Raw genomic sequence first — 14,438 nt, forward strand, 5'->3', positions numbered from 1 at the left:
CTAGCTGCATATATAGCAGATGATGGCCTAATCAGCCATTATTGGGAAGAGAGGCCCCTTGGTCTTGCAAACTTTATATGCCCCATACAGGGGAACGCCAGGGCCAAGAAGTGGGAGTGAGTGGGCAGGGGAGCAGGGTTGGGGAAAGGTATAGGGGTCATTCGGGTTGCATTTGAAATGTAAATGAAGAATATATCTAATAAAATTATTTTTTACAAAAGAAGTGGGAATGAGTGGGTAGGGGAACAGGGCAGGGGGAGGGTATAGGGGACATTTGGGATAGCATTTGAAATGTAAATGAAGAAAATATGTAATAAAATAATTTTTTAAAAAGGGGGAAAGTCATTTCAGGAGCTCAAGACAGGAATTTGGGGCAAAAACCAAAGGCATTGTTTGCTGTCTTGCCTCCTCAAGCTGGCTACTTTTCTTATACAGCCCAGGGCCATGTGCCTATAGAAGGTATTGCCCTGGGAAACCCCCTATATCAATTTACAGTTACGAAAACACACACATAGGCAAGTGATGAGGGCAATTCCTCAGATGAGGGTCTTATTTCCTAGGTGGTCCTATTTGGTGTCAAGCTGACAAAACTAAGTGGCATATAGAACCATATCCATCGCTCAAGACTACTGTTCCTTCTGTCCTTGAAATAATTGAGGGACATAGCCCGTACCTTACATCGCTTGAACAGGGGAACTTACTTCTCTGGGTGACGAATCCAAAAAGATGGAGCCTCTTTCTGGTACTCATTCAGAAGGCGAACCTATAAGCATTATACAAAAGCTCTCAAAATAATATAATTCTGAAATAGAGCCCTACTTTACATAAAGTACATCATAGTAAGTGGATACCTTTTTCAGTAAGCGGGTCACATTGGAACTGGTTATGTCCACTCCAGCTGAAAGAGTAGGAAGGTGATTTTCTCTAGAAAGAAAATATAACTCCAGATATTTAGCTGAAAAGGAAAGTGAAAATATACAGTCATTATATATATTACGCAATGCTTCTGGAAAAAGTAATTTCTTATATATTTTTAAGTGCATATAGGAGAACAACAATTGAAGTGATTTAATGAACATACCTAAGCTTGTATAAATCTCCTTGGTCATGTGTAACGGGGAGAGTGTAAAAGTCTGTGCGTAGAACTTTAAAATTCGGTCCTAGGGAAACAAAACAGTACATCCTCATTTAAGGTCTTACAGCAGCACAGACCAAACACTTTTCACATGAGAACAGCAAATAAACACAAAGCACACTACTCAGAAACCAGGTAAAGGACGCGTCTATTTTAAAGGGCATGTTGTGATTTAGCCAAAAGTAAAATTAACCACAACTAAGGGTAAAACCAATAACAAAATGCACTGCTGTGAAACATGGTCACAGCAGGAAGTAGGAGTGAATGGTGGTGGAAAGGTCACTGGGTGCTGGGAAATGAAGCTGCAGGCTTGCACAGAGGTGCTGGAGTCATTAATGGTGTTATCCAACAGTGGCACAGTAGGCAACACTACATTTTGAAACCTCACATGTCCAAGTCCAGGACTGTTCCTTTATATTTAACTGTAGTAATATTTAGGAGACTTTCAAGTAATTATGCCTATTCACTAGACAAAAAATACTATGTAATATTTTGAAATTTTATCACAAAAAACTGAGCAAGAATTAAATGCAGTTTCAAACATGCCTGACACTAGTAGGCATTAAAATGGTACCTGTCCATTCACTTTTTTTACAATCACTTAAATATCATGAGAAGCGTAATTCTACTAGTGAAATACAAGTTCCCATTAAATAAAAATAATCTTGCCTCCTATTGTTTTAATCTACAGAAATAAGATTAAATGATCTAGTTTCTAACTCCCAGGCTAATATTTTCGTAGGAAATTGGACCCCAGTTGTCTAATGATATCCTCCAATAGTGCTAAGACATTCCCACTGAACACAGGCTACCCAGTGTTTGAAGCCCATGCTTAGAGTTGCAGCAACACACAAGCATCTGTAATTTTCCAACCACTCATAACAGTTTCACAGAACAGCAATGATGTTGCTAGCAATGTAGATGTACTACAAATTTAAAATAAAAGGATGCATATTCGTGTTCTACTCCAAAATGATTCGATCCTATCTCTAATTTTCTGTATAACAATTGTTTGTAATCTGTTAATGTAATAATATACAATAGCTGAATAAAGCAATTTGCAATGACCAACTAGAAGCTTTTAATGTGTTTACAGAGATACACTTTCTAAAATAAAGAAAATATAATCAGGCATGGTTCTCTTCTATCATATATGGGGAAAAAAGAAAATACCAGGAAACTGACAATGGTATTTCTTCTTAGCTTTGAAATGCTAAAGGTGACCCTAAAATTACCTCTCACCCCCGCCAAAGACCTCATATCAAAATTTATATAAAAGTGTACAGTATCCTCTGCTGCTCCTAACTTTGAACTGTGTCCAAGAACTAGGCAAGCATCCTTTTCTTTAATATAAATAACAAAACTGATACCCAAACCTTTTCTGTTCCCCAGTATAGTAATACCCCCACTGATGGAAGAATGTGATTTAAAATAGACAAATGTTATCTGGATACCCTGTTTTCCCATAACTATCTGCCTGCTGTCTATTGTGGTTTAAAACTCCCATAGCTGAGCTACTCATGAAGATGATCAAATCCCCCTTGCAGGCAGAAGTACGGCGGCCATCTCCTTACAGTGAACATAGGATCTGGATCAGACAGAGATGTGGTCAGCTTTTCACAGAGAGTGGTCCAGTTTTCACAGCTCAGGACATCGGATGGGGGAGCCGAGCACAATATTTGTAAAGCTTCATATCTCACCTACAGATTTTAAAATAACAACAATATTAATGCTAGAAGAATGTCATTTCTCCAAGACATTAACAAACTACTAAAAGGTAGAGCCACCAGAGAAAATCTTTTTTAATGAGGCCCTTTTAAGAATCGGATACCCATTTATAAATTGGCTCCTAGGAGTACTTTTTCATAAACTAAATACTAAATAGAGAAAACAAAAAATCGGCTATAGGGAAGCCTGAAACAGTAAGCCTACCAGAGACTGTGTTACAGCTAGAGAAATGGATGGTGGCTGCATTGGAATCACTGAGCTGCATTTTCCAGTGGCCTCATCCCAGATGTTCCCCGCTCTCATAAGCTCCCACTGGAGCGGCTACAGATTGCAGCTTTAATTCTAGCTCAGTGTACACACCGCCCCTGGAAAGGCAGTCCCATGGCAGCCTCCCTGAACAGCTCCCACGGAACAATCTGAGCAAACATTTTCATTTTTCTGCTGGACCATATTTTCTGACCTTCTAGCCACTGAAGTAGAAAAACTAATTCAGCAGTGAAATGCAAAATTGAATTTCTGTATTCCCCTAGAAAGGCTATTTCCTAATCAGACAACTTAGAATCCAATCAGAATCCACCCAAGACACTGTGACCCAAGGGACATGAGTGGAGACGTCTCCACTTCAGTGGAGCACAGCTTTCTCTGCACTCCCATGATTGCTAAAAGGCAATACTGCAAGGGTTCTGCTCAAAGTGTGGTCATTTGAAACAACTGAAGCCCAGTGAGCGACAAGAAGAGAGACATCAGAGACAGGAGCAGACTCCCATTACAGACCCGGCTGTCTCTGCTGAGGAGGAATGCAGCCTGCTTGAGAATATCTATCAAGTCCCACAGAGGAAAGACGTCTAATCACGCCTGGGACACAGGGATTGGACGGATTTGAAAGGGGGCCTGAAAATTCAGGAGCTTCCGATATTACGTAGCTTCTCACTACTAGAACAAAATCCTATTAAAAATGTACTACTTGAAAGCAGACAGAAGGTTCTGAACAAGATTACATTTACAAGTAATCAATTTAAACTGAATACAAAATTTTAATATATAAAACTCACTACCCAGGATATACATATTTCAAGACATTACATGATAATATACCACATTATCTATTAAAAATAATCATTAAGTAGATGCTCAGATTTTCTAAAAAAACAAGCACTGAGTTTTCTTAACAATAAAATACTTAATGGTGATAGCTACGTACAGAACTGCACATAGTGTTATCCCTTTCAAACTGAAGCTAGGAGGAAACAGAGAGAATATGTGTATTCCTTGAACCAAATAAATCTCTAAAGAAATTCCTCCTGGGTGTGTGAGGACCTAGGTTCACATCCCCTGGACGCAGATAAATATCTAGTCAGGGTGCTGTACATCTGCAGTACTAGCAATGGGGGATGGCATGGCAGAGGTGGAGGGATCACAGTGATCATAGGACAGCCAGTGCAGTCAGCCAGTGAGCACCAGGCTGCTGAGGTTTGGTCCTCTGCTATCTATTGTACTGACAAGTGCAGGCCCCCAAGACCTGGTTGTCCCAGGGACAGGAGACACTCATCACATAGACCTTGCCCTTAAGTTATTTCTGATTGGTAAATAAAGGTAACAACAGCCAATGGCTGAGCAGAAGAGACATAGGTGGGGTTTAGGTTTCTTGGGTTTGGGGGTTGGAGGAGAGCTATGAGGAGCTTTACAGTTGGAGAAAAACTACAAGGGGGAAGAAGGTGAATGGTGGAGAAACTGCCATGAGTTAGGTGAGTGAGTTCAAGAAACATGGCCCTGAGGGTTGGCCAATTAGAGTCACAAGCAGCCCAGATGAAACACAGTAAGTGATGACTCAGGGTTATTGATAGAAAAGTAGATTCTAATAGCTTAGACTGTAGAGATCTGCTCAGCTTTCATGCTGATTAAGGTTTACTATAAGTATTAAGGTTGTGTGTGTGTGTGTGTGTGTGTGTGTGTGTGTGTGTGTGTGTGTGTGTTAGAGGAACTAAATGGTCCTAGGTGGGGTAAAAGCCCTGAGCCCAGGATTAAATAATTATAACACCTCCAGGCTCTGGAAAAGACCCTGTCTCTAAATAAATACAGAGAAAGAGACAGACAGAGACAGAGACGGGGACAGAGATAGATAAACCAACCAATGAATGAATGAATAAACCAATGGAGGACTGAATAAATAAACCAATGGATGAATAAGGTGATAAGCAATAGAGGATGGCAACTGATGCTGACCCCTGGATTTCATACACACACACACACACACACACACACACACAAAACACACACATACACACATACCCATGAACACATATGCACATGTGGACACACAGGAAGTAAAGGAAGAAAGAAGTGAGTGGGTGAGCAAGCACACAAGCGAGATACAAGTGTCCACTTCAGACAGAAAAAGTAATCGTGGTTACCAACCCAGAATTGCTTATAATAAATGCCTAGCATCTAACCCCCCAAAAAGAAACAACAAAAACAAACAAATAAATAAATCGTTAAAACCCAATCAAGCACATAAACAAAAACCCCAGCCCAGCTACTACTGATTGCAGTCTAGTCTATAGTTTCAGCCTATTTGACAGTCGTCTTTTAATCTTACCTCTTTAGGTTGCCCAGGATCCAACTGATCTAAAATCAACCGTAGTTTCCCTTGACAAAATTTGTAACTCTGTAATAAAATAAGTAGATCATACAGTTATTTAGTAGACTTCCTGCAGGACCACCATAAATGATGGCTAATGCAACCGCAGGTACATAGTCACTCTGAACAAGAGAAACATGATCTTTTGTGTCTTAGAAAAACTCCTAACTTTTGTTTACCCCAGTTTTTTTTTAGTCAGAACTAAAATTCTGTAACAGAATACTACACCTTCCTGTACGTGTTTGCTGAACAACTATTATGTACACAACATTGTAAGACCCAAAAGACATTACACACACACACACACACACACACACACACACACACACACACACACTGCATACCCAGAAATGTGATATGTATGAAACAAATTTAGCAAACAACAAACACAGAAAGGCAGGAACATCTCAGCACACTACTGAGACCCTTCTGTGTAACCCTGAACTTCCCTTCACGTCTGAACTTGGTGAAATTGTCCAAAAATAATAGTCTCCATCTAGAGAAAGGCTGTCATTCACCCACAGGATCCTCCAAAGATCTGCACACTTGCCCACTTTCCACTGAGACTTTACCTCAGAACCAACCCTTCAGGAAGAAACATCCCCTGGTGACAGGATAGTCCTACTGTACCCTGCACCGCCCTCCACACCGCATCACTACTCTGTTTATAGTATAACGTGCTCACTTGAAGTTCCTAGTGGGCCAGAGCATTTCCCTTACTAGACTCAGGTCTGGGCCTTGTTCTTTTTCACATTAGCAAACCCATACCTAAAGGAGTGCCCAACTACAGGGCTAAGGACCCAACTACAGGGTTAAGTGCCCAATCGTTTGTTCAGGAGAAAAATTACCCCAAAGCTAGGTGTGGTCCTATTGTCTGTCTCCATGGGAACAATGAGAGAGAACAGGCCTAGCTGCCCCATGAAAAGAAAGCCCACATGAATTTAAGATTTTATATCAGACAACATAAGTTTTCTTTCAAATCTGGGGCCACAAATACACGTCAGAGTTACCTGTTTCTTTTCTAAAGGATCTGAGTTGATTCATGCAGATCACAACTGTAAACAACTCCAGTTCTAAATTCAGTCTCTGAGAGCACTCAGACAGACAGACAGACAGACACACATACACACAAACACACACACACACACACATTCATACCCACCACAGTATACACTCATACAGACACACACACACATACATATACACACATACACAAACATTCATACCCACCACAGTATATACTCATACAGACACACACACACACACACACACATATATATATGATATATATATATATATATACATAAAATAAATCTTTAAAAAGTATTAGAAAAGACTTTAAAATGTACCATCTTGCTCATTTTAAACTATATAATTTAGCTGTAGAAAAGGCTATGCATGTTATTTAATTTTTATTTTAGAATTGTTTGTTTTGTTTCATATGTACAAGTGTTTTGCCTACATCAAGGCAACACACTGCCTGAATAGGTCAGAAGAAGATGAGATTCCCTGGAGTTGGAGATACAGAGTTACCACTTAGGTGCTGCTATTTGTTAAAAAACATGAAAACAGGGCCTAAGCTTAAAATTTCAATTTTACTACAATTAAGCAATTAAGATTATAAAAGATAATGACAGAATAGGCACACATATAGAGGAAAGCAGCTATCTTGTTTAGTGGAAAGATACATAAACACTGGTAACTTGTAGAATAGAAATCATACAGATAACCTATATATAAACATACAAACACCTATATACATGCACATTTGAATGTACACCACATATACATGTACACATATATGTATATGAATGACAGTATATGCACTAAAACATGCACCTATATTACTTATTATACATACTCATTCAATTAACAGATAATACGTTTCTACTACCAGGCTCTTCCATCTCTCTTGTAATTGATTTATTCTATCATTTCTACCATATGACTTTTATAGATTGTTATCAGTATCTAAATATCTTACCCACAATCTCACTAGAAAGATTTAAAAAACAAAAAAGAGTGCTTGTTAGTTTTTGTCAACATGACACAAGGAGAGGAATGCTAGGTTCCTACCCTGGGAGGAGGAGACCTCAATTACAGAACTGCCTCCATCAAATTGGCCAATGGGTACCTCTATGGTGCATGTTCTTGATCAATACTTGATGTGGGCGGGGTCAGCTAAGCAAGCATGAAGAACAAGGCAGGAAGCAGCTTTTCTCCATGGTTCCTGCTTCTGCACTGGCTTGAGTTTCTACCCTGACCTCCCAGAATGATGGACTATGATTGCAACGTGTAAACCAAATAGACCTTTTTCTCCCCAAGTTGTTTTTTGGCAAGAAAGCAAACAAGGACAAACCATGTCACAGATGCAGGACAGAAGTTGCATTTCGAGTTCTCAGCCCTAGCTCCTTCTTCTAGCCACTTTGTCCTCAACTCCCATCTCTCTTCCTCTGTCTAGGCATCGCCTCACAACATCACAGTATCCATGAGCTAATCTAGTGTTTTCCTTTATAACTATTAAAATTTGAAAATTTTTCAGGTAAATCTTGCATTTCTCTGCTATCTATATAAGAGAATATGAAGTAACTGCTTTTCACCTACAACAGCCTATTTAAAAAGAAAGCTGAAAACATAATTCACTGATACCCACATTAATCCATTCTCATCTGCAATACAGTTACAAGTTCTTTTTTATTATTATTATTATTTTCTTTATTTACATTTCAAATGCTATCCCGAAAGTTCCCTATACCTCCTCCCCACCCCTGCTCCCCTACCCACCAACTCCCACTTCTTGGCCCTGGCTGGGTCATATAAAGTTTGCAAGACCAAGGGGCCTCTCTTCCCAATGATGGCCAATTAGGCCATCTTCTGCTACATATGCAGCTAAAGACACGAGCTCAGGGGATACTGGTTAGTTCATATTGTTNTTNCACCTACAGGGTTGCAGCCCCCTTCAGCTCCTTGGGTACTTTCTCTAGCTCCTCCATTGGGGGCCCTGTGTTCCATCCAATAGCTGACTATGAGCATCCACTTCTGTGTTTGCCAGGCACTGGCATAGCCTCACAAGAGGCCGCTATATCNGGGTCCCTTCAGCAGAATCTTGCTGGCATGTGCAATAGTATCTGGGTTTGGTGGCTGATGATGGGATGGATCCCCAGATGGGGCAGTCTCTGGATAGTCCATCCTTTCATCTTAGCTCTAAATTTTGTCTCTGTACTTATATCCTTTCATGGGTATTTTATTCCTTATTCTAAGGAGGAAGGAAGTATCCACCCAGTGGTCATCCTTCTTGGTTTTCTTGTGTTTTGCANAATGTATCTTGGGTATTCTAAGTTTCTGNGCTAATGTCCGCTTATCAATGAGTGCATATCTAGTGACTTCTATAACAGCTGTGACAAATGGTGAATGAGCAATTACTTGAACATTCTGTTACACTTGATGAGAAAAGCAGTATTATGCTAAGTAGCAGTCAATTAAAAAAATAATCCTTAGTTCTTAACAGAATTCATCTCTGTTAAGTGGCCGCTGTAACAAAACTTCATGTTCTAGTTTCTTTATGTCCACTATCCCTCTCAGACACTTAAATCTCTAACCTTATAGTTTACAAAACTATCATGGCTCACCAACACTGTAGTTCCTCAACTTTCTCCTCCTTTGTCACTACTACTCTCTCATCAACATGCTGGTTTTAATGGGAAAATGGCCTCTATAGGCTCATATATGAATACTTGATCCCCATTTGGTGGAACTATTTGAGAAGGGTTAGTGGGTGTGGCCTTGTTGGAGGAGGTATGTCACATGGTGGGGTGGTCTTTGAAGTTTGATAAGCCTAGGCACACCCAGTTAGCTCTCTCTGCTTTCTGCTTATGGATCAAAACATGATCTCTCAGCTTCTCCTCCAGAGACATGACTGCCTACCAGTGAGCATTATCCCTGACATGATGGCCATGGGTTCTAACCCGATGGAACCATGATCCCCAAATTAAACAATTTCTTTTATAAATTGCCTTCATCATGGTGTCTTATTACAATATGCAAACAAAATACCACATTTAAAAATCTTTCATTTCTGCTTCTTCAGAGGACCTTCCATAGTCAGGCAGCATTTGATGAACCCCCTGTCTAGCCAAAGCTGGCCTTTTGAACCCCTTATCCTTCTGAATCCACTTACAAAGTACAGGGAACACAGGCTTGTGCCACCACTAGTGTTCACCCTCACTGTCTTTAGCATCCTGTGATCAGTCATTGTAGCTGATTAACTTTCCTTCCTGCTTTGAGATTTACCCAACCCAAAGAACCTAATGGGCAAGGTGACATACATATATAAACTCAACAATGCTGGACCTATACAACAAGTTTGGGAGTTCAAGGTCAGCTACACTGCAAAATCCTTACTAGAAACTAAGTCAGTTAATTAACTTAATAAATTCATTAATTAAAAGGTGGCAATAAAAAATAAGATATCAAAGCTCCTAAATCTCTTCTAACAATTCTGCCTCTACTCATACTAAAAGCATGAGCCACCTCAACTGTCACCTACTTGTCTACAGTTAAATTTCACAGATGATTCATACTATGATAGCTCTAATAGCTTTCTATCAGGAGAATGTGGCATTTTTTGCTACTTGTCCTTCTAGTAGCATCTGATATGGAAAAAAACTAACTTGACCATGTCTCCACATGTGAGTCTCCAGAACTGAATCTCCACATCTGAGTCTCTACAACAATCACAGCACCAAATTCAAGGTACTGCCATCGGAGCTAATAAACCACAACTATTAGACTCCACCAAGAACATTTATGGATCCTTCTCTATTTACTACTACCAAGCCTCCACAGTTCAAATTCTCATTGTTTCTTTTCATGACAGAGACAGCCTTCCAGCTTGTCTGCTGACAACTATGCCTCACCATGCTCTTACACTTACAACATAGTAGAAGTCCTCCTGAAAGCACTTCTCTATAAAACCTTGAAATGATTTCCCTTTGCTGCACAAGTGTAACACAACTTAGCCACAGGATGTAATTTGCCTCGAATATTTACTCAGCATTCCAGCTTTATAGCTAGGATCTATAAATAATGATTAAAGCATAACCTTTGCCTTCACTTTACGATCTGGTCCTCATCGACCATTCCAAACTATTCCCCCAAAACCTCCTGTAACCTTTCATATAAAATACCAAGAAAGGCTCAGACATACCACTAGTCTAGTCTGACTTAAAGCTGGCTTGCAGTTATTAAGAACTGTTTTTGTGCTATTGCTTATTATTGGATAAATATAAATAGTCACAGCAACAAACTAGAACATATTTAACTAGAGCATGTAAAGTGTTGACTTCGGTATATATTTGCAGGATTTTCAGTGGTTCTAAATACTGCCTGGATGGAAAGTCCCTGATGGTGTTAAACAGTATCTGTGGCTTAATCTGGGAAGCACCACATGGATCTGCTGTAGGTAACAGATGTGACCATGACAATATTAGAAGCTTCCAGAAAGAATTAAGCCATAATTGCATGTGTTAAAGCAGAAACTAAAGAGATCATTTCTAAGCCTAACATAAAGGAGAAAAGCAAGAACAAAAGATGGTCAAACTGTTTTTGAATTCATGTATTTACAGTACTTTATAGTAAGTGTCACCTATTGTTCTTACATGCTCTTACACTGCTACCTGAAATAAGGTTTCATCTTTGTCCTAGTTAGTTTTTACTGTCACATTAAAGCAACGAGAAGAGAGAACCTCACTTGAAGAGCTGCCTCCATCAGACTGTTCTGTGGGCATGTTTGTGAAATCTTTTCTTGGTTGAGCATTGATATGAGAGGACCCAGTCCACCTTGGGCACCACCATCTCCTTGCAAGTGCCTGTAGGCAAATCTGTAGGACATTTTCTTGATTGGTGGTTGATTAAAAATGCCCAGCCCGTTATCGGCATTGGCACCTCTGGGCAGGTATCCTGGGTTAAGTATGAAACAGGTTGAGCAACCCAGCAAACTGTATGATTCCATGGCTTTGGTTTCAGGGCCTACCTCCAGGTTCCTGTCTTTCCTCACTGATTACATATAACTTGAGAGCTGTAAGCTGAAATAAACAATCAGCTGCCCAAGTTGCTTTTGGTCATGGAGTTTTATCATAGCAAGAGAAATCATCACTAGGACACTGGTAAAACACACAACCACACAAAATAAATATATGTTTTTAAATAAAAATTCAAAAAGAAATCTGAGGCTTGAGAAATAAGAGATTGAGAACCAAGATCAAAGTTCATCAGTAGTGCAGCTGTAAATTACTGCATACTGACTTTGCTCAAGATAAATTCAGAATTATTAATGCTCACCTGGAATAGCCTTTTTAAAATTATAGTACACCTAAAATTTTTAAATTATGCACCTACATATAAATAAACATTAAATACAGACTAAGGTAATTTCAAAACAAAAATAATGTTCTAGTGTTTTGAAGTATTAAACTTATTCTAAAATTTCCTAAATGTTTTAGGTAAACTGATCAAAGAGAAATTGTGCTTCCAATTAAAAGTGCTACATTGTAGACCTGTGCGCCTTCCAGTTCCAACCTGTGCCAGGAACAGAGTCTCAGAGCTGAACCCGATCCCACACAGCCCACAGCCCAGTTGCAGCTCAACTCCACAAGTATTCTGACACATCCAGGTTCACAGCTTGACTCCCCGGGTATTCTGACACATCCAGGATCATAGGATCACAGGAAGGACAGGCTCCAGTCAGAGAAAGAGAGGTCAAATAACATCAGAGATAAGCAGATGGTGAGAGGCAATCATATGAACATCAGCAACAGAAACCAATTGGACTTGGCAACATCAGAACCAAGTTCTCCCAAAACAGCAAGTCCTGGATACCGATACCACAGCACACCTATGAAGTAAGATCCAGATCTAAACTCTCGTTTCATGAAGATAACAGAGGACTTTTAAAAAGACATAAATAACTCCCTTAAAGAAATACAGGAAAACACAAGTAAACCAGTAGAAACCCTTAAAGTGGAAACACATAAATCCCTTAAAGAAATACAGGAGAATACAAACAAACAGGTGAAGGAATTGAACAAAATCACCCAGCATCTAATAGTGGAAAGAGAAATAATAAAGAAATTACAAAAGGAAACACCAGTGGAAATAGAAAACCTAGAAAAGAAATCAGGAGTCATAGATGCAAGCATCACGAACAGAATGTAAGAGATAGAATCTGAGGTGAAAAAGATACCATAGAACACATTGAGAGTCAAAGAAAATGCAAAATCCAAAACACTCCTAACCCAAAATATCCAGGAAATCCAGGACACAATGAGAAGACCAAACCTAAGGATAATAGGTATAGAAGAGAGTGAAGATTCACAACTTAAAGGGCCAGTAAATATCTTCAACAAAATTATAGAAGAAAACTCCCCTAAACTAAAGAAAGAGATGCCTAAGAACACACAAGAAGCCTACAGAACTCCAAATAGATTGGAAAAGAAAAGAAATTCCTCCCATCACATAATAATCAAAACAGCAAATGCACTATATAAAGAAAGAATATTAAAAGCAGTAGGGTAAAAAGGTCAAGTACCATATAAAGGCAGACCTATCAGAATTATACCAGACTTCTCATTGGAGACTAAGAAAGCTAGAAGATCCTGGGCATATTTCATACAGACCCAAAGAGAACACAAATGCCAGTCCAAGTTATTATACCCAGCAAAAGTCTCAATTACCATAAGTGGAGAAACTAAGATATACCATGACAAAACCAAATTTACACAATATCTATCCACAAATCCAGCCCTACAAATGACAATAGATGGAAAACGTCAACACAAGGAGGGAAACTACACCCTAAAAATGCAAGAAAGTAATCTTCTTTCAACAAACCCAAAATAAGATAACCACACAAATATGAAAATAACATCAAAAATAACAGGGAGCAATTCAATAATATCACTATTCCATAATATCTATTAACATCAATGGACTTGATTCCCCAATAAAAAGACATAGACTTACAGACTGGACATGTAAACAAGACCCAGCATTATGCTGCATGCAGGAAACCCATCTCAGTGTCAAAGACATACACTATCTTAGAATAAAGGGCTGGAAAGTAATTTTCCAAGCAAATGGTCCAAAGAAACAAGCTGGAGTGGCCATTCTAATATCGAATAAAATCGACTTTCAACGAAAAGTCATCAAAAAAGATAAGGACAGACACTTCATACTCTTCAATGGAAAAATTGAACTCTCAATTCTGAACGTCTATGCTCCAAATGCAAGGACCATTAATAAAAGAAACTTTACTAGCTAAAAGCACACATTGTATCTCACACAATAACTGTGGGGTACTTCCACACCTGACTCTCATCAATGGACAGATCAGAGAAACAGAAACTAAACAGAGACACAGTGAAACTAACAGAAGTTATGGACCAAATGGATTTAACATCTATCTATAAAACAATTTATCCTAAATCAAAAGAATATACTTCTTCTCAGCACCTCATGGTACCTTCTCTAAAACTGATGATATAGTCGGTCACAAAAAAGACCTCAACAAATATGAGAAGATTGAAATAATCCCAGGCCTCCTATCAGATTACTACTGATTAAGGCTGGTCTTCAATAGCAACAAAATCAACAGAAAGCCCACATACACATAGAAGCTGAATAACGCTTTACTCAATGATAGCTTGGTCAAGAAAGAAATAAAGAAAGAAATTAAAGACTTCTTAGTGTTTAATGAAAATGAAGGTACAACATACCAAAACTTATGGGATACAATGAAAGCAATACTAAGAGGAAAACTCATAACTCTAAGTGCCTCCATAACCAGAAGATCTTCCAACTGGTAATAAGGACACATGCTCCACTATGTTCATAGCAGCCTTATTTATAATAGCCAGAAGCTGGAAAGAACCCAGATGTCCC

At 39.0% G+C, this 14,438-nt stretch overlaps 1 protein-coding gene across 3 annotated transcripts in view; it reads right to left on the bottom strand.

Moving 5' to 3' along the window:
• The window catches only part of Tbc1d32 (TBC1 domain family member 32), a 201,917-nt gene that overhangs the window by 168,409 nt on the left and 19,070 nt on the right, over nucleotides 1–14,438 (bottom strand). For all 3 annotated transcript variants that reach the window (XM_029542476.1, XM_029542475.1, XM_029542474.1), the window contains exons 4-8: nucleotides 5,460–5,528; nucleotides 2,710–2,835; nucleotides 1,082–1,160; nucleotides 852–955; nucleotides 702–763 (exon numbers count right to left, since the gene is read on the bottom strand). In XM_029542476.1, the coding sequence (XP_029398336.1) occupies nucleotides 702–763; nucleotides 852–955; nucleotides 1,082–1,160; nucleotides 2,710–2,835; nucleotides 5,460–5,528 (440 nt within the window). The remainder of the gene's footprint in view (nucleotides 1–701; nucleotides 764–851; nucleotides 956–1,081; nucleotides 1,161–2,709; nucleotides 2,836–5,459; nucleotides 5,529–14,438) is intronic.

This window comes from Mus pahari, chromosome 9 (genome assembly GCF_900095145.1).
Source record: "Mus pahari chromosome 9, PAHARI_EIJ_v1.1, whole genome shotgun sequence".
NCBI classification, from domain to species: Eukaryota; Metazoa; Chordata; class Mammalia; order Rodentia; family Muridae; genus Mus; species Mus pahari.